Here is a 20,065-nt window from a genome sequence, read left to right as displayed (position 1 = left end):
CTTGCAAAAATGTTCAAGGATCTTTCCTTTTCTCTTCCTCTCTAGCAAATTCAAATCACTTTTTCCAGTACACTCTGTATCACCTTGAATTAGCCTTTACCTAAGATTATATAGTGTCAAAAAGTAGCATGGCAATATATCTAGACAATACAAACATCTACTTCCTTTCATCTCGACTTTAGATTTCATCTTCTTCATCTTGATTTCAACAATGTGGTTCACCTCACCTTGAACCGGTTTAAGAAAATTTAGCGAAGAAGAGATTTCTCCGCTTAATAAGAGAAAGATCATAACACGTTGATAAACATGAGAAATTATCCGGCTAAATGTAACGAAGAGATAGACATAAGAGAACTTGCTACTAAAACAACAGTCGCTCACGTGAAAGTACTCGGGCACTTAAACAAACCTTTGGTGATTTTTATACGAGACACTTTGAAATTTCATTGACACTGAAGTGAGACACGATCGTCGTAATTACATTGAGAAAATTTGAAACAGATCTAAACGTGTATATAGAAATTTCATATATTTATTGGAAACATATATTATTGTTATTTTATATATAAAAATTACCAGAGTATTTGAGCAGTCAATTATTCGCTAAATTAATAAGGATAATAAGCCACGATGTACGTAGTAAAATCATCATCATGTGTTATATACATATTAATTTTTCATTTAACATATATATTTGCGAAATATATATACATTGTCTCATGTATATATATCTTCAATATACAATCTCAGATTGATTCCAAATTTTACTATTATAATCTCGATAATCGTATCTCGTTAGAGTGCTAACGAAATTATAGAACGTTTCGTGATATGAAAGTGTTCGAGTACTTCCGTAAGTCACTGTATATCATAAGATCGATCACCTTGATCGTTTATCGATCTGTATTCGTAAAACACATAAAAAGGTATGAACGCATTGCAACACGAATTTATTCGACGACCTAATAATACCCCATTCACCTTAAACTTAGTTTCCTCGTAACGTGTAATTCGAGTTAAGTAGGTGATCGAGGATCATTGATTCGCAGATATCGAGATAATGACAGTCATGGTGGAGTCCGTAAAAGCCGAGGAGGGCGAACGTCCGAAGATCGAAACCTTCGACGACATACTACCGTACGTTGGCGAGGCCAGCCGCTACCAATGGTTCCTTTTCATCATGCTCCTTCACCTTCGTCTACGCGTTCCTCTACTTCACGCAGTTCTTCATCACGCTATTGCCAGCTGAACACTGGTGTACCGTTCCGGAACTCGAACGATGGAACCTCACAGACAAACAAAAGTAAGTGACACTTTATGTGCAATTTGTCTTATTTGAATTATTGAGTTATACGTAACGAACGATCCTACATAGTTTCTTTATGTTCGAATTTACCCTGTTACGCGATAGACATTTTCAGCTCGGGCAGATCGAAATGGTCAATAATCATGTCGATCGTATAACAAATCAATACATGTTTTCATTAAAGACGTTCCTTTCGATGTCTAGAATTAACCACCTTCTATAGGAGACAATTTACATGCATATGTACATATCTGTTCAAGTCACGTGCACGTAGTTTAAACCAGGCTTCTCAAAAGCCTGTTTGTTTTCCATGCAGGTCGCAATAAATATTCTCGACGACAGAATCTTCCACTTGCACGGAGATTTCCATTTTCTCAGCTGTGATAACGTATCGCATCGCGACAATTTGTTTCTTTAAAACCACAATATAATATCTGATAACTTGCACGAAACAACTGTGTTTATTGAATCAGGAAAACCCAGGTATCGCGTTGTATATGTAAATGCATATGTAAATATCGTGTCGTACGGGAGTGGGAGAGATACCTGTAACCAGTTTGCGACGAGATAAAAATAGTTGGAAATCGCGATTCCATAGTTATACTATTATCAACGTCTTTTTCACGTGTTCTATTTCAAGAACGTAAGGAATTACCGGTGAAAGGATGGGAAGTCTGGATGGCACGATTCCAACGAATCGTGTTACCATTCTTGACGACGCATGCGAGATCTGGTTTTCTACGATGCGTCAACGAGGAAAATCATTCGTTACGCTTGTTTTCCATTGAATCACCCTGGCCACGGCGAAACTATCGCTTTGTAGATCGACGATTTCTTAGTGTTCCGGAGGCCCGCCGGAGACCAGTTTGGTTGACGACCTCCGGCAGATTCTAGACGTTCACGGGTTCCGCGAACTTTTTTTTTTTTTTTTTTGTACGTGGAGAAATCCTCATGGACACTCCGCTGCTGCAATAATCGCGTAATAGCAGAGTAGTGTCGGACTCCTACCGACTAAAACTCCACGATGACCATCTTATGCGCGTGACAGGGGTGCTCCAGGAACCTCTTATGAATTAACTTCAGTTGCATCCCCTTCTCGCGTTCTCTTGTTCGAGCCGGCTATTGAGTAGGCGTTAGGGGGAGGTCGTTGTCCCTAGCGCTGTCACTTCTTCTGGTCGTAGTCCGTTGGGGTGGTGGCGGGGCGGCTCTGGGTCGTCTGACTGCCATCCTTCTCCATCGTCTTATCCTGCAGGGGTGAGAGTTTTTTTTCTCTCCCTTTCCGCTCGCTCCTTCGCGAGCATAACTCGCTCGCAGAAGAGGCGGACGGCCTCGTATTCCTGTGACCCTCTCAACATCGCTTCCACAATCGCTGAGGGGGTCAACGTTTCTCCTATGGCGTACCGCAGGGTGTAGCGGGGCAGCTCCCACGCCGGACAGAGCTCCAGGGTGTGCTGCGCTGTGTCCCTGACCTCTCGGCAGTGGTGGCAGGTGTCTGTCGTCTCTCGCCGTATTCTCTTCAGGAACTCGCCGAACACGCCATGTCCGGTGAGTACTTGTGTCATCCTGAATGTGAGTGGGAGGCCGTGGCGGCTCCTCCATGCCTCCCAGTTTGGTAGGACCGCATCCGCGCCTCGGTGTTCGCTTCTCCCGTTGATCAGTTGGGATCGCCACAGGTTCCATGTGTCCTCCTCGGCGGTTCCTGTGTCGTTTGGAGCCGCCTGCTCGGTGGGGTCTTCTCCCGGGTGCCATTCTCTCCGGCGGGTGTATCTCTTTTTGAGCGCCAGCGCCCGCAGCTCCCACGGGGGGGACGCGGCTAGGGTGGACGCCGACGCGTGAGACACCGTCCGGTATCCCCTAATGATTCTGATGGCGGTCACTCTGTGCAGCCTTCTCAGGAGCAGAATGCTGCGACGGCTTGCCATCAAGTCGTCCGCCCATACTGGGGCCCCGTACATCACTTGTGACCGAACGACGCCCTCGTAAAGTCGGCGCACCGCGTCTCCGGCCCCGCCGATGTTCGGTAGTAGGCCGCACAGGGCATTGGCAGCGCTGACATCTTCGGGATCAGTGAGTCGAAGTGCGGCTCGAACGTCCACTGGCTGTCGATGGTGAGTCCCAGATACTTCATCTGTGATCCCACCCGGACGGTTTTACCTGCCATGTTTATGCATAGGCCGGGCGGTGGTGTCCCTCGCCTCTTCCTGTCAAAGAACCAGGTGGCCTCCGACTTCGCAGGGGAGACTCTCAGGCCCAGTTCGTTCACGGCACGGATCGCACAGGCCGTTGCGATTCCGCCAATGCGCAGCGTCTCGTGCCAGCCACGACCCTCGACCAGGATTAGGGTGTCGTCCGCATAGCATACTATGGCCGCGCCTGGGGGTAGCGGGCATCGTAGTACCTCGTCGTACGCAACGTTCCATAGTATGGGGCCCAGCACCGAGCCCTGCGGGACGCCACGCTCGACGGATCGCTTTTCCTCTCCTTCCTTACTGGTGTAACACACCCACCTGTCGTCAAGGTAGGCTCGGATCAATCGGACGAGGTAGCTGGAAACCTCGAAGTGCTCCAGGGCCGTCACTATCCTGTCCCATGGCATGGTGTTGAACGCGTTGATGATGTCCAGGGAAACCGCCAGCGCCACGCCTTTCCGGGAGACCATGTCCTCCGCAATCGCTCGTACGCGTCTGACCGCGTCAATCGTCGAGCGCCGCTTACGGAAGCCGTACTGGCTTTCGTGCAAACCTGGCACTTGGCCCGCTATGTGTCGTTCCAAGCGGGCGGCGACTACCCTCTCGAATAGTTTGCCGACCTCGTCCAGTAGGCATATCGGCCGGTACGCTGACGGCGAGGTCGTCGGTCGGCCCTCTTTATGGAGCAGGATCAGTCTCGCCATCCGCCACGCCCGGGGGTAGACTCCCTCCCTCAGGCATCTTGTGAAGAGGTGCCGGAGTCTGGGGGCCATGACCGCCATCACTTCCCCCCAGATCCGGCCAGGGATTCCGTCCGGGCCCGGTGCCACGTTGCGGGCGGTCATTCTTCTGGTTGCCTCCCATATCTCCTCCTCCGTGACTTCCCAGTCGTCCCTCCATTCCAGCGGTCGTGTCGTTTCCCGTGGCCGTTCCGCCGCTCTGTTTTCTTGTGGGGGAAAGAGCGTTCCGGTGATCCGCGTCAGCAGCACAGGCTCCATTTCCGCCGTTGTCAGGGGGCCCTTCGCGCGTAGTTTCTGTGTCACCGTCCTGTATGGCCTCCCCCATGGGTCCGACTCGACTGTTTCGACCAGTTCGGACCAGGCACGGTCCTTCGCTTTTTTAATTTCCCTTTGCAGCGAGCGCCGTAGCGCGCGGTACGTCCGGTAGCGCAAGGAGACTTCTTTTTCGTCGCGTCGTCGCCAGCGGCGGGCCCTTAGGTACTGTCTTCGGGCCCGGACACATCTCGTCCTCAGTTCCGCGATGTCGGGGTTCCACCAGTAAACTGCTCTGCTTCGCACCGTGCCCGGTGTGGCTCGTGGCATGGATGCGTCGCAGATTGCTGTCATGGCTTGGCGGAGGTTCTCGGCCTCCTCTTCCACGTCTGCTTCGGTCGTCGTTGTCGAGGCCTCCCAGCTCCAAGCTGTTGCTATAGCGCCGCGGTATGGGCGCGCGTGTCTCCCCCTCGGCGGGCCGCGCCCGTCGTTTGTCGTCGGCATTCCAGGTCCAGGTGCGTCCACCTCCATGAATATGTAGAGGTGGTCTGACAGCGTCTCGACCCCTTCGGCCACTCTCCAGCCTGAGATCCGCCTGAATGCCTCGGGGGAGGCCCATGTTATGTCAACAATGGAGCTCCCTCTGCACGTCACGCAGGTACTGGTCGAGCCCCTGTTCACTAACAGAAGTCCAAGTCCCGCGGCCCAGTTTGATAGCGTGCGGCCGCGCGCGTTGGTCCTGGCGTTCCCCCATTCCGTGGAGTGCGCGTTGAAGTCTCCCAGGACGAGCACTTGTCGGGGGAGTCGTCGCCTGACGCAGTCGCCAACTCCGTCTAGGAATTCTTCGAACGCTGCCCGTCCGCTGTTAGGTGACACGTACACCCCCACCACCATCATCCCTGCCCACTCGACCGCGGCGTACCCGTTGCCGCGTTCCAGCAGGGCTCCGTGGGCGAACGCCCCGGGCGTTGATGTCCAGGTGACGGCAACCATTCCGTCCGTGTCTCCGACCCACTCCGGGGCATCCAGTACTCTGTATGGTTCCGCCACCACCGCTAGGGCGACCGTGCTCTCCCGGATGGTTTGGTGGAGCAGGTCTTGTGCTCGCCTTGACCTTCCCAGGTTAGTCTGGAGGATGCGCATTCTCAGTTCTTTAGTGTTCTTTCCTTGTTTGTGGCTTCCTCCGTGCCTACCTCCTTGTTCGCGGGCTTAGGGTCGCTTTGCGACGGGGAGCCTTTCTCGCTGCCTCTTGCAGCCGTGGATCCGCGGGCGGCTCCTTTCGTTCCTTTCTTCGAGGGGGCGCAAGCCGGTCCCCCCATCCTGTGCACCGACGGTGCTCCAAGCGCCTCGCAGAGCAGGCATTTCGGGCTCGCAGTAGTGCATGCTCTCGCCTGGTGCCCTGGTTCGCCGCATCTGAAGCACAGGTGCCCCTTGTCCTCCTTGGCGGTGCAGGTCTTCCCCGTGTGTCCTATCCCAAGGCACCTGTAGCACTGTAACGGTCTCCGTTCGATGGCTTCGACCTTCGCCGTCGACCAGCCTATGGCGACCTTCCAGCCTGGGCCAGTTTCCTCACTGCACTGGCAGGGTCTCGTATCCATACGGTGCCAAGTCCGTTCCGGGCGGGGCGGATTTCTCCCAGCCGGATGTCCTCCGGCTTGCAGCCGCTCTCCCTCGCCAGGGTGTTCTGGATTTCCGCCTTGGTGGCCGCTATGTCTATCAGGGACACCCTTGCCTCCGCGGCTCGGAAGGGGGTCGCCACGCGGACCTCGTTCGGGTCCAGAGCCCGCGTCAGCTGTGCTGCGAGCGCTGCGGCCTTCTCCCTTTCCTGGTCCTCAGGGACCTCTAAGATGACACCTCCGGTGATGGTCTTCCGCATCCTCATCGTGTTGATGCCGAGCTCGGTCAGGGAGACACTGTCCTTGGCCGCAGCCAGCACCTCCGCGTAGGATTGGCTCGATTTGTCCGTCAGGGTGATTGTTACCGCTGACGTTCGCGGTGCGCGCGGGAGGGGCCCCCTGCCTCCCCCTCTTCGTGCGTTCTCCAATCCACTCTCCGGAGTTTTCCTCTGGTTCTCCGCCCCTGTCTCGGGGATCAGCTTCGCCGGCTGCTTCTTCCCTGCCTCCTTCTTCTTTCCTCTTCTTTTCCTTCCGACGGTCTGCCATTCGGTGACAGCCTATCGGCCTCCCTTGGGCGCTGAGGCGCTTGGGGCTCCAGGCTCCATCCCTCTCGTGTTCGTGGCAGGGGCGACCTCCTTTCCTTCTCCTTTTTCTGTTCCCTGTAGTTGTTCCTCCAGTCGGTGCAGCAAGGATCTCATCTCCTCTACTTGGTGCTCGACTGCAGCGAGACGCGCCCTGTAGCTGCTCTCATCCGCGGTGGGGCGCGAGGCCGGCTCTTTTCGGAGTGCCTCTACCGCCGCCTCCAGTGTTGCTATGCGTCCTTGCGCTATAGCGAGTGCGTCGGTGACAGGGTCCGTTCTCCTCACTAACTCTGTCACGCCCGCGGTGATGGTTCTCGCCGCCTCCTTCAGGGTTTTCCCCTGCGTGCCCTTGTGGCCGCGGGGTGCCTCGGCAGCCTTGGCCACCTCGGCGGCCCGGCGAATCAGTTCGGCTCCTATGTCCGCCGTTGTGGCTGTTCTCATTACGTGTTCCGCGAACTGATCGGCTTGGAAATTTTTTTTCGTTTCGCACAATTTCTCGAATCTCCCCGCGTACCGTTTATTTGTCTGGAAATAGACTCACCGATACGTGCAGCGATCGGTAATTAAATCCCAACACAATTCGAATGCCTCGGAGTGCAACAGATACGGGACGATCGTCCTTCCAGCTCTTGCCTTTGTTCCTATTTTTACGGTCATTGTCTCTTTTCCTCTTTTGTATTTTGTGCTTTTGTTTTCCTGGTACTTTATTCTTTCACCTTTCCCATTTTTGATTTTTTTTTTTTTTTTTTTTGAAACAGCAGATTTATAAATAATAAGTAGGCCGCGGATTTTTATGCGAATTTTATTTTTACAGAAAATTTAAAAATGCAAAAATGTAAACACTATTAAAGATAATGTGTTATTACTGTTACTGATATCGTCGTTATTCTTTATTAGAGAAATTATTATAGATTTTTATATTGTTATGTATATTACTTTTGTCACTTTTTTATTTAAATAGGATTCGAATTAAGTTTCAAGGAATTGGACTAATTTAAGATTAGGATTAAAAACTACGCACTTTTGAGTAGAATTTTCATCTTATTTTTCCAATTTCTCTCTCTCTCTACCATTTGCTGTCATTTTTCCTTGGTTATTTAAAAAAAGATAAGAAAATCAAAGGAAAATTAGTATTCTTAAAAATACTTCTTGCAAATTTCATCATCGTTAATGTAACGTATTCTTGTTTTATGTAGGATTGCACTATCGATCCCTCCAGCGTCGAGTGAGGAATTGCTGGCGGAAGGTGCGACTTCGTTTTCGCGATGTAACATGTACAATGTGAACTATACCGACATATTGGAGAGTGGTATCAGAGAGGCAGACCCATCCTGGCCAATAAAACCATGCCAATATGGATGGACCTTTAATCACACGATGATACCATACAAATCTATAGCTGTCGAGGTAAAATCACAAGAGAAAATTATATTCTTTATATAAAGTAACTTCAAACTTTCGACACCGATTAACAAATTTTTATTTAAATTAAAACTGTTGGAACCGTCGTTCTATAAATATTTACGGTCTTTCGTAAAGCTGCTGACGATAGCATATAATGCAGTCATTATAAAAGAAGTCCTTGTTGGTTGCACGAACTTAGACGTAGGTGTAATTACTTGTTATGCTGTTTGCATCTTAACAGAGCTCGTTTATAGCGGAACATAAAATTAACCTTGTCATCCTTAATTATTTGTACGTCTCGGCGTATTAAATCACGAACATGAATCCGTTTATATAATATCGCATAAATCGAAAAGTGAAAGTTACAACTGTACAATAGACAGATATTTCGAATTGAACGTATAAATACGCACTTGGTAACTTCTTACGACTCAAGACATTTTTATCGAATATTTATTGTTATTATTATTATTTCTAATTTCTATTTCTGCTATTTTATCACTAAAAAAGTTCTACTTAAATCGGGAGATACTATCTTCTACTTAACAAATTTATATTCCTTCCACTATGACAAATTCTCTAATCATATCCAAGAATTATGCAAACTACCTCTACTATTTTATTACTAAAAATATTACCAAAAGACTACAATTAACTAACCTACGACTCAGGTTCTCAATTCTGATGATATTAAAAAACTACGGAATTTATTACTCGTCCTTTCGTCGTCTTCCTTATTCTCTTCACCTTCTATCGATTTTCCAACCACGCGGTGTTTTTTCATAACTAGCCGCAATCGTAAAGCATCCCCCTTTTCTGTTTCAGCTGGAATGGGTATGCGACCACGCATTCCTCGGCTCAGCAGCACAATCGGCCTTCTTCGTCGGCAGCATTCTTGGAGGCTTAATATTTGGTTACATAGCCGACCATTGTGGCAGAATTCCGGCGTTGGTTGCGTGTAACGCGGTTGGTTTCATCGCGTCTGTCGGCACTGCGTTTTGCAACAGCTTCTGGAGCTTCTGTCTGGCGAGATTAGTCGTCGGTACCTCGTTCGATAACTGCTTCAACGTGCTTTTCATTATCGGTGAGTCATCGAGAAAATTATAAGAGAGAAAAAGCTGTTGAGAATAGGAAAACTATAATTTATGACCTAATAATGAGGCACCGGTATCGGTCCCGTTTTACGTAACGATTAACTATTTATGACCTGTTTGAATAAATGTTTATTGCCCTATGTCGGTTTGTTTTTTCTTAAGTCAAATTTTTATTCGAATTTTACGATATCAATTTTAAGATATTTAATGGTAAATGATTTTACTGAAACTTTATATTTTGGAATTATATCTCGTAATTTGAAATTTGTTGTGTAATTGTATATCTAGTTTGGTATTAAAATTACATGTGTCTAGGGATACTTTAAGATATTTTATTTTAAACGACAGGATACTTAATTCTGTATACTTTTCTGGTATGAAATTGTATCTTTCGAGTGACCTATTTCCCTATGGAGAATAATCTTCGGTTATACCACGATTACTGAGGCACTCTCCGTTCGATATTGAGATGAAAGCAGTGTTCCTTTTAAAATTCTTTTTAATTCAAAACGATCTTACATTGTCGATGTTAATGATTTATAAAATCTACAAATAAGTCTGAATATTTGAAATTAGATTGGTAAAAAACGAAGAAAGGACAAACCTAAAGGAAATAAGGAAACAATATTATTGTATCAAATGAAGAAACGAAATTGACGAAACATTTGGGAAGATTTCTATAACGATGTAATACAATAACGATATCACGAATTATTCTTTCAGTGATCGAATATGTCGGTCCGAAATATCGAACTCTGGTAGCGAACATGTCGTTTGGACTTTATTTCGCGGCAGCCTCGAGTCTTTTGCCTTGGATCGCATATTGGATCTCAAATTGGAGGATCCTCAGCATGGTCACCGCGTGTCCTATGGTGGTTGCGTTTGTAGGACCATGGATTGTTCCTGAAAGTGCACGGTAGTTTAATTCCAATTTCTTTTTCATTATAAAAATATAATACAAAGAAATTTCGTAAGTAAATTAGTATACGATAGTATAGTAGACATTTAATCTTACCTCGTCCTTTGGATTATTTTTGTATCTTCGTATCATCGGAAAATTCTTTAAAAATAATCCTCAAAGAAATATAAGAAATTTCTTTTACGTTAAAGTTTCTCTTAAAACATCAAAAGTCCTTTGAGACCGGACCATAAAAATTCCAAAATTATAGCTGAATTAAATTGGGTAATATTTTATCCAGCAATACATACTATCTTGGGATCGGTTATTACATCGATTCCTCTGTCTCGTAAATAAAACATAATAAAACATCTCAAGGTCAACATCTTTCTCTCGATAAGCCATCACATTTTTAGCTGTACAAAATAAATGATTGATGCGTAACTAGACAGCTCTATTCAAATTTGCACAAAAAGTTTGTCGATACAAAAGGTTGGTGAAAGTGATGATTTTGAAAATTTCTTACAGGCTTTTATAACGTTTGCGTATTTCATATACTTCCGTAGTTGGTACATAACCAGTGGCAGGGTGGACAAAGCGATCGAGATGCTGAAAAACTTCGCTAAAGTGAACGGTAAAGAGGTGAAGCAAGAAATATTCGACGAATTTGAGAAAAGTTGCAAGGCGATGAATGAGAAGGATCAATCGCATAATCAATACACTGTCCTACATCTCTTCAAGCTGCCACGACTTGGTCGTATCACTATCATGCTCATCATTTATTGGTAAGTTAACCTTCAATCGAAACATCAATCGAACAAACTACACAGCTAGAACTTTTTACTTGTAAATTCTCAGCAATGATTACAATATTATTTTAGAAAAAACTAAGACACCAGAGAAATTTATAATCATATACGAAAAGATATACAGGGTGGTTGGTAACTGATGGTACAAGCGGAAAGGGGGTGATTCTACGCGAAAAAAGAAGTCGAAGATTGGGGTTAGGTTGGGGTTAGGTTGGGGTTAGGTTGTTAGGTTCTGTGGTCAACGCCGTTAGCCGCGCTGGAAACACTCGTTCCCGGCCGATCACGAAAGTTAAGCAGCAGCGGTCACGGAGCGGTCTAGGATGGGTGACCGCTCCGTGAGGCGTTGACGAAAGAAGGAAGGAGGCGCACCGAAGCCATTTTTCTGGGACCATCCAAGGAGCACGAGGCAGGCAGAAGCCCCCGGGACACAGGACTACCCTGGGAAAACACCGATGGATCTGATATTTCTTATAGTCGGGTGGCGGCTGGCCGGTGCCCGCGACACTAGCCAGTTCACCGATCCGGTGCGGAAATTTCGGAGAAGTTGGTGGCCCCCACGGAGGAGTCCTGTGAGCATCCCGACGGATCTGATATTCTCTCATAGACGGATGGCAGCTGGCGGTGTCCGCGGCACCTGCCAGTGCGCCGATCCGGTGCGGAGAATTTTCGGAGAAGTTAGTGGGCCCCACGCCTGCCAGGACCACGTCGAACCAGGAAGAGGCGTCAGGGGACGGGGTCCCAGGATGACGCAGCAGGAGCGAGGCGCTGGGGGGCGTGGTTCCCCCCCAGCGGTCCAAAGAAGAGAAGGACGCCTCCCTTCGACAAAGAAGGAGAGGTAGACGCCCGGGGGCAACCGGAGTAATTCGGGAGAGATCCCGGGTGCATCTCGACTCAGGCGTCAGGACAGGCCACCGTGGAGGTTTTAGCCGGTAAGAATCCGGCACTACCCAGCGCCCTCTCCCCGGAGGGGCGCGGGTGCCTATGAAGGTTTCCTCCACGAAAAAAAAAAAAAAAAAAAAAAAAAAGGTTGTTAGGTTCTGTAGAAGAAGAAGACGTTGTATTAATAATCAAACTTCAAGCAGAAACTGCCTAGCAACGGCGTTTGGAACCTTCTCGATGCTTCCAAACGGGTATAGAAAACAAATGCAATCGTACAGCGAGAAAAATTCCACGAGGCTGGCATTCGTGTGATTGCTTTGGAGAGTGATACATCGAGCATTTTCAACAATCGTATTTTGCGCCTAAGATTAGTTTACGTTTAGTGAAGAGTTATCCCGTTGACTGTGGATTCGTTTGAACCCAAAGACATTGTTAATAGTGTTCATTAAACTTATTATTCATACAATTTATTATTCACTAATTTTATCATTCGTTAAACTTATTATTCATTAGACTTATTATTTGTTAAGCTTTGTGATAGTTCTGTATATACGTGTAAATATAATCTCGGCTTTGTGAAACAATGGCTAATTCACGTGAAGAGTTGTTACAAAATTCTAACCATAACCCGACATATATTTTCGACTTCTTTTTTCGCGTACAACACCCGCTTTCCGCTTGTATCACCAGTTGCCAACCACCCTGTAGATAGGAAAGGTATTCAATTTTATACTTCCTTTACGTTTCTTATATTTTCTTTGTTTTTAATACTACGATAATTCTGAATCTTCCTGCATTTCCTAAAATAAAATTAACTAAGAATATGTTCTTAACTCTCAACCTCACGATATTCCAATTATATTATACCGTTAATTCAACCAAGTTACCAATCAGCCTCGACGCTACTTCCCTGTCTTTATAAAACCAGTATTAAAATAGACACAAATTACCATAAACTAGATACAAATTACTCGAATGAACATTAAGAGAGTATATGGGGCATTTTATGTGGGTCATTAAGAACCTGCTTAAGTATATAATTAGCATCGGTAAACGTCAAACGCGAGGGAACGAGTATGCGAAGGATTAATAAACGATCTTGAAGTCCAGCGTGATTTATGTATGACTCGGCTGATTTTTTTCTAGGTTGCTGATGGTGTGGGTGTTTGACGGCCACGTTTGGAACATGAAACTTCTGGACCCCGACGTTTTCACGTCGTTCTCTTTAGCGTCCCTCACGGAACTTCCGGCCGCTGTTCTACTCGCCCTTTTCCTCGACAGATGGGGCAGACGATGGATGGGTTTCGCATCGATGTTCCTCTGTGGCATTTTCTCCTTCGTTGCCATCGCTACCCCCTCTGGTAACATTTTTTCTTTTTTTATTTCTTAATAAATGACTTGTCAATCGATATTATTCAATAAAATAGCAGGAATGTGTGAATAGCAGTGAGAAAGCGGGGGTGAATTTTATAGAAAAAATCCGGTTTTATCGATCGACGGTCGTTTTAAAAAGCGCTTTTCTGAAGCTTCTCCAGCGAAAGCTTTGGGAGATTGAGAAATGAGAGCTTGTGCTTGATGCAAGAATAATGTTTTCTTTTTCGCCTTTAAATCCTATTCCATTAACGATTGACATTTATTTCTCAACGTCACATACTCGACAGGGATGACATTTAATTTTTAATTGGACCATGCGCGCATCGGGCGTATGTATCGTGCGTGGAATGCGGCGATCGTGGCATTTACATATTTTTCAACTTATTCAAGGTTCGACAACGGTTGCCATGGCGATTATAGCGCGTCTTGGGGTGAATATCGCCGCGAATATTGGTTTCCAATATGCAGCGGAAATGCTGCCGACTGTGGTGAGAGCTCAGGGCGTGTCTTTGATCCATATCATCGGTTATATCGCCCACATTTTGGGACCTTACATTATTTATCTGGTAAGTGAATCGAAATTTCTGTTAACGACATCGTATTTCTACGATCCGAAAATTACTCAACCTCTTTTTTAATTTACGACTAATATTATCTGTTATTGAAATACGTTTTTTTAAGTTGGTTTAATTTGTAGGAAAATTATGTTCCTTGTCGGGCCATGGATTCTTCTTGTGATCTTACGAATCACGGAAACAAGATAGATTTTCGATATATTTTCCTCCGTTTCGTTTTTTTGTGAAGAAAATGTAACTTTTCTATTGTCTGTAATTATTTACAGGTTTGCGATACTACACTATAGCTTCGTTTCTAAATGAAACGAATGTTTACAAAATCTCGTTACACAGGTAACACCAATGATCCTTTGTATATTGACAACTTCTTCAAATTCTGTCTTTAACCAATATTCTTTATTAATATTTAAAAAAATATTAAGTATATATTAAGTAAATATTAAGAAAATACGAAGAGGAATATTTGCGAGGACACTCTCGATTATTGTGTAAGTTATTCTGTTCTGAATTATAAGTTAACCTCAAAGTATACTATTATTTGTGTAATGTTATTACCGAAAATAAACTTATGGAAGTATCCATTTATTTCCCGAAAATCGAAGGGAAATTAAGGAATTAGCGGAAAGCGGAATTAATCGCTATTACTTCTAAAAGAGGTATAAAGGGAGACGTATAGGGAGACGTATAGGGAGACGTATAGGGAGACGTATAGGGAGACGTATAGGGAGACGTATAGAGAGAGACGTATAGCGGGGGACGTATAGCGGAAGGCGTCTAAAGGGAGACGTATAACGGGCGACGTATAACGGGAAGGCATATAAGGGGAAGGCGTATAAAAGGGAGAATATTTTTCGTTTAATTTAGGCTGACATTGATCCATCCTTACCGCTGGTTGCCCTCGGTTTGCTGTCTTTTGGACATGCCTTCCTGACCCTTGGCTTGCCAGAAACGTTGAACCAGGAATTACCAGAAACCCTACAGGAGGGGAATGACTTCGGCAGGGAACAAAGTTTCTGGTGGGTTCCGTGTATATCCTCGTAAGTATAGATTCTATAATATTCTTCCTCCGCCTTATGTCAATATAAATTTACTAATAATCGTTTATTTCAATTTGACAGGAGCAAAATGCTGAAAAAATCTTATAGAAAGAAGAAAGGCCTTTCAAATCCAGCGTTTACTGGCAGTGTTCAAAAAATGGATTGTACTAGGCTATAGCAGTTAGATTTGGCGACGGCATGAAACTCGACACTGGCATGACTCATGCCAATGGCGTAAAACTTTCCAGTGGCGTGACTCTCCCCAGTGGTGTGAAACTTGCCAGTGGTGTGAAACTTGCCAGTGGCCTGAAACTTGCCAAATTCGTTATAAATATAGTTATTAAACGTGTGTGTGTGATGTTAGATGTTAAGATATTACGAACGTATTGAGATTGGAGAGCTATTGAGAGAAACTAGGAGGAAGTATCGATTATTGTAGTGAAAGAGACAAGAATCGTCAAATTACACAAGATATACGTTTAAGCAATTAATTGACGCTTCATCGACGAAGTAGCTTTGTTGCACACAAGATAATTTTCTTTAAAGTGTATCTTTTTTTAATTGGAATGACTGTATAAAAATGTGAAATTTAAAGAATTAAGAACGCGGCATTTAAAGTACGTTGCGTTCACATAATACGATGTAATTATTTCGCGTACTATAACATCGGTAAAGTGTTGGAAATGAGAAACGATTCAAGTATCTTATGTAAATGTACAATTAAATTCAGTATTGGATATACGTATTAAAGGAAACGATATATAAGGAAATAATATACCATAGTATTTATGCATCTTTCGCTTTAAAAATCGAAAAGAAAGATCTATATCTTTTTCTTCTTGCTCTTTTTTTTCTTTTCTCGTTGAAGGAATACTCTAGTTGAATTGATTTAACTATGAAATACCGTGAATAACAAAGGATTGCCACGAGACTCGAAACACAAAAAGAGAGCTGTCTTCGCGCATTGTCAAGCTTTCAACTTGTCTCCTTTATTACGAATCGCCTTTGTATCAATATAGGTAATTCATAAATCGCCGACACTTGAAATGAGAGTTTCGATCGACTTTGAAACCGAAGTGTATTTTGCGTTCGCTCGATCAACGTGGCTTTTTTTCATCATCCATTTATGCATCAACACGTTGAATGCTTTGAAAACTCTGAGATCTCTGTTATTTAATTTAAATATATACATACATATATATATATTATTCTAATGAAACATCAAGATTGGAATTCTTTTATGATATTTTCATTTTTATGATCTTTCAGTATTAATGCGAGAAATATCTCTATTTGATATATTTAGATATAATAAGAATATTACTTCTAATAAGTATCCTTGAATCCGTAATTACTGATCATTCATAAAATGGAATGCATTAAAACAATTAATTGCTAAGCGTTCATTAGCTACCATCATACCCAATTGAGATTATAAAATGAAAGTTGTAGGATCTTTTTAAGCAGAAATTTTTTTTAATACAAAGGATATTAACATAATGTTCGACATTCTTCCGAAATTGTTCTGTTTAAATCCAATGGAAAAAGCAGTAAATAATTTATAGAATTATATACAAATTTTAGAAGAAAAATTGATAGATAATGAGTTAATTTTGAAAATGCTCAGGTTTAAATGTTACTTCAAACAGATCGAAACTCCGTCACGTGTTCAATTAGAAATAGTAAAATTCTGATTCGTGAAGAGACGCGAATATTTCCAATCTCGTTCCTTTCGATCCTCCGACCTGTTCGTCTTAAGCGCACAATCTCCGTTATACCACCTTTAAACAATGATTCTAGCAACTAGAATCATTCGATCGTTAGAATCATTCGCGTACTTATGAGACTAGCCCCTGCTTTCAGTTACCGATTAAAAAGACATACTATTGTTCGTTGCAAATATCAGCTATCGTTCCTCAAAACCTGAGATTCTTTGAAATATTCCTACGCTAGAGATTCAACTGTACATAATTGTTCAAGGCTACAAGTTAGTTCGATCCTCGTGATGCAATGGATAATAATTCGATCGTCTGGAAAATAATTCTGGACGAGAGAATTCTCATTTAACCCTTGACGGTCGATGATTTTGTAAATCACGTACGATATCGTAATCAGGAATGAATTCTTTTATATTTTTAATCTTGAAATTACATAGGGCCAATACATATTAAGCTGAATCGCAAATAAATATTAAGGGAGTCTTAAGGAGTTATAATATCGACATTTCTTATCAATACGATAGTGATATAATAATGTGATATAGTACAGAGTGTTTCGTAACTGATGATTCTTCGTATTTTCGAGAAAATAAATTTTGAATATGTTTCGTGAATGTCGTGTGAACACGAGTTGACAAAGCTTCAGAATTTCATTCTCTCGAACGTCGTACGAAAATCTCTCGTTTTATATTTTCAACAGATCCTTTCACATAGTATTATTCTGTACCACTGGTTATTAACCACATTAACTAACCACTGGTTATCACAGTATCAATTACCAGACACCCTGTATAATACAGAATATTACTTCAAATATCCGTATAATGAAGCATTTCATTTTCTATAATTAATTATAATTAAGTTCGGCTGTTAAGGGTTAATACATTGTAACATAAGTGATCGTTATCGTAGAACTCCTAATTATAGGATGGAGTTAGATTAGACGTATAATGATGAACGAGGATCATCGAGCATTAATGTATTTAATTATAGAGATATTTAGCAGTTTATTTTTGTTCGGGGGATTCGTCGATGTGTGTGCAAATAAAAAGTAGAATTGTTTCTTATATTAAGGTTTATGGAAGTTTTATTCGGTGAATCAATCTTATGGACGTGAGTGTATACGCGAATGTATACGTGAGTGATGATTATGAATACTATGAATAGGTTTCTTCAGATTGATTGCGTTGTTATTGGCACAACGACGAACACTGATCGTCATACGACGGCACGATTTGCTTACAATATTCTTTCCTTTCTTTTTTTCTTCTTCTTAAACCATAGAAACAGTCAATTAGAGTTATTTTTTTTTTAAATGTACGCACAACTCGTTTTAGATAGATAAAAGTCCAGTAGTTGGTGCTGAAGAAATTATAACAATAATTTAAAAAGTCTTCAAGCTTGGATTTTATTAATATTGTACGTTATTTAAAATCGTACAAAAAAATATAACGAATAGATAAATAATCGTTAAAAATACGTGGATAATCGTTCAAAAGATATAAAACTGTTTCTTTTCACAAAGACAAATTATCTAAACGTACTATTTTTTTAAATAAGATTTTGTTCAATATATTCCAGTGAAAAATGTTAAAAACATTAAAGGAATCAAAAATTTAAATCTCCCTAATTTATTATTTACGTAATTAATAAATTACGTAATTATTAATTTACGTAACATTTTCGATATTATTCTACGTAATATCTTTGAATATCAAATTAGCACCAACCGCTGAACGATTCGAACGTGCGTAACGCAAGTGAAAATTAGCATTAAAATTATAAAAGCTCTTAAAAGATAATAATAAAAATTATATAGGAACACGATTTCTAAGCTCGCTCTTTTTAGAATTAAGGCTTACAAATTCTTAAACGTAAACGATAAAAATAAAAATTAATGTAGGAGAATAGAAAAATAATATGTTCCGATTTTTTCTCGTACAAAAATCGTCAGACTGATCCGCTTGTAATATTGTTACTTCTAAAAAAAACACGAATCCTCCTTCGTGTTTTTTAATTGAATTATTATTAAAAATCAGATAATTATCGTTGACAGGAGTGATAGTGTTGATGTCCATTGAAGTGTGTCTTATGGTAGCAAGGCAACGACCAGAAATGTTGGTCCCTTCCGAATTCTTCGCCTTGCTTGATAGTCTGAGGAAGATTCTGGCCGACAGTTTCCGGCAGGAACAAAACCAGTGCAGCGCCAAAAAAGGACACCGTGCTGATAATGAGCATTGGAAATCCCTCCCAAATTGCAGCCTAATGAACAAATATTAATTTATATGAGCAAAGGTTAAATACCATGAAAATCTGGTCAAAGTATTTCTCATTTAAAAAGTTTCATTAGAAAGTTTCAACCAATATAGTTTCATATCTTAAGTTATTCCATCATTTTTTATTTTAAATTTCAATTTTTTGATTAAAGATCAGTTAAAGAAAAGCGTTGGTTGCAACTTCCAAAACGGGCTTTCTAGAAAGTGAGAAATATTTTGATCAGATTTTTATAATATTTAACTTGTTCTAGAAAAAAACTATTTTACATTTTCATGAGAAAATTTACATGAGAACTTTTTCATAATTTCTAATAGCGCTTATTGTATTTTTTGGAATAAATTAAAGAGAAGTTGAACGTGGATGTACTTAGCGGTGTTTCAAAAATGTTGTAACAACAATAGTAGTATAAATATTTATTTACCGAGTCAGTGATATATGGCGCCAAAGAGTGTGCAACTATTCCGAAAATATGAATGAAAGATACGCCCTGCGATCTGACTGGCGTGGGCAGAAGTTCTACTGCATACTGAAGACCAACATTGGCTGCCATGTTCAGACAGAATCGCGACAATATTGACATTACTAATTTCGCGAGCACTGGGGAATAAATTAAAAAATACAAAATTAATCCTGGGTACACAATACTTGATTGTAAGTTTAATTAAAAATATAGTCCGATCGAAGCTTAATCAAAATCATTAAAATTTCACACAAACTTTAAACTTCTATAAATCTCCAAATTCTAGAAAACCAACATATAGAAAATTATTGCTTCTAAAATGTGCACACCTCTTTCAATTTCGCCACTAAATTAATTCCTAATAATTCCTAAATTCTAGCTCCATCAAAATAATTATTTTCCAAGATTAATACCTTCGAAGTTGCCAAAATTCTTTTACATTCATCATCAACTTAATTTCAGATTTTTCTCAATAATACGTCATTATAATCGTTTTAATTTTACTTTAATAAACAGATCGATATATTTACTGGAATGCAGCATAAGTTCAGCGATACTGAGTACACAGGTCATTGCCATCGTGAGAAATCCGCAGAGTCTACGACCCCATCGGTCGAGCAACAGGGCGAGTAATAACCCAGCTGGAAGTTCTGTGGCACAGGCGATCGAGAACGACACGAACACCGAGCTCTGGATAAGTTTTAATGAATACACGTGACCGTCGAACGAGATCAGGGTGAAACACCTACAAGATTGTATCGGTTATTTATGAAGGTTTTCTCGCAACATGAACTCGTATCTTATACTTGCCAGAATGCAACTAGAAGAATAGTGTTTCTCGCCAACCGTGGCGTTT

At 42.4% G+C, this 20,065-nt stretch overlaps 1 protein-coding gene and 1 pseudogene across 1 annotated transcript; one reads left to right on the top strand and one right to left on the bottom strand.

Annotated features, from left to right (window-relative positions):
* The first annotated feature begins 1,033 nt into the window (after positions 1-1,033).
* On the top strand, positions 1,034-15,957 carry LOC117214595 (annotated as a pseudogene).
* Positions 15,958-18,447: 2,490 nt separating this feature from the next.
* Positions 18,448-20,059, bottom strand: LOC117214596 (solute carrier family 22 member 8-like). Its single transcript, XM_033460802.1, has 4 exons — positions 20,020-20,059; positions 19,740-19,954; positions 19,171-19,346; positions 18,448-18,734 (listed from the first exon to the last, which is right to left on the bottom strand). The coding sequence occupies exons 2-4, from the start codon at positions 19,786-19,788 to the stop codon at positions 18,516-18,518; spliced, it is 444 nt and encodes a 147-aa protein (XP_033316693.1). The 5' UTR covers positions 19,789-19,954; positions 20,020-20,059; the 3' UTR covers positions 18,448-18,515.
* Positions 20,060-20,065: the final 6 nt, after the last annotated feature.

The sequence above is a fragment of the Bombus bifarius genome, unplaced genomic scaffold, assembly GCF_011952205.1.
Source record: "Bombus bifarius isolate JDL3187 unplaced genomic scaffold, Bbif_JDL3187 scf7180000009207_frag, whole genome shotgun sequence".
Classification (NCBI taxonomy): domain Eukaryota; kingdom Metazoa; phylum Arthropoda; class Insecta; order Hymenoptera; family Apidae; genus Bombus; species Bombus bifarius.
Note: the sequence above shows the minus strand (reverse complement) of the source record. Positions and strands in the feature narration are given on the sequence as shown.

What these genes read in the sequence shown, in the direction of transcription:
- LOC117214596 (XM_033460802.1), bottom strand. Translation starts at nt 19,788, where the DNA reads ATGGCAATGACCTGTGTACTCAGTATCGCTGAACTTATGCTGCATTCC. An exon ending in TGAACTTATGCTGCATTCCA is followed by an intron (nt 19,347 to 19,739) that starts GTAAATATATCG and finishes TTTATTCCCCAG; the next exon opens with TGCTCGCGAAATTAGTAATG. An exon ending in CGCCATATATCACTGACTCG is followed by an intron (nt 18,735 to 19,170) that starts GTAAATAAATAT and finishes TTTGTTCATTAG; the next exon opens with GCTGCAATTTGGGAGGGATT.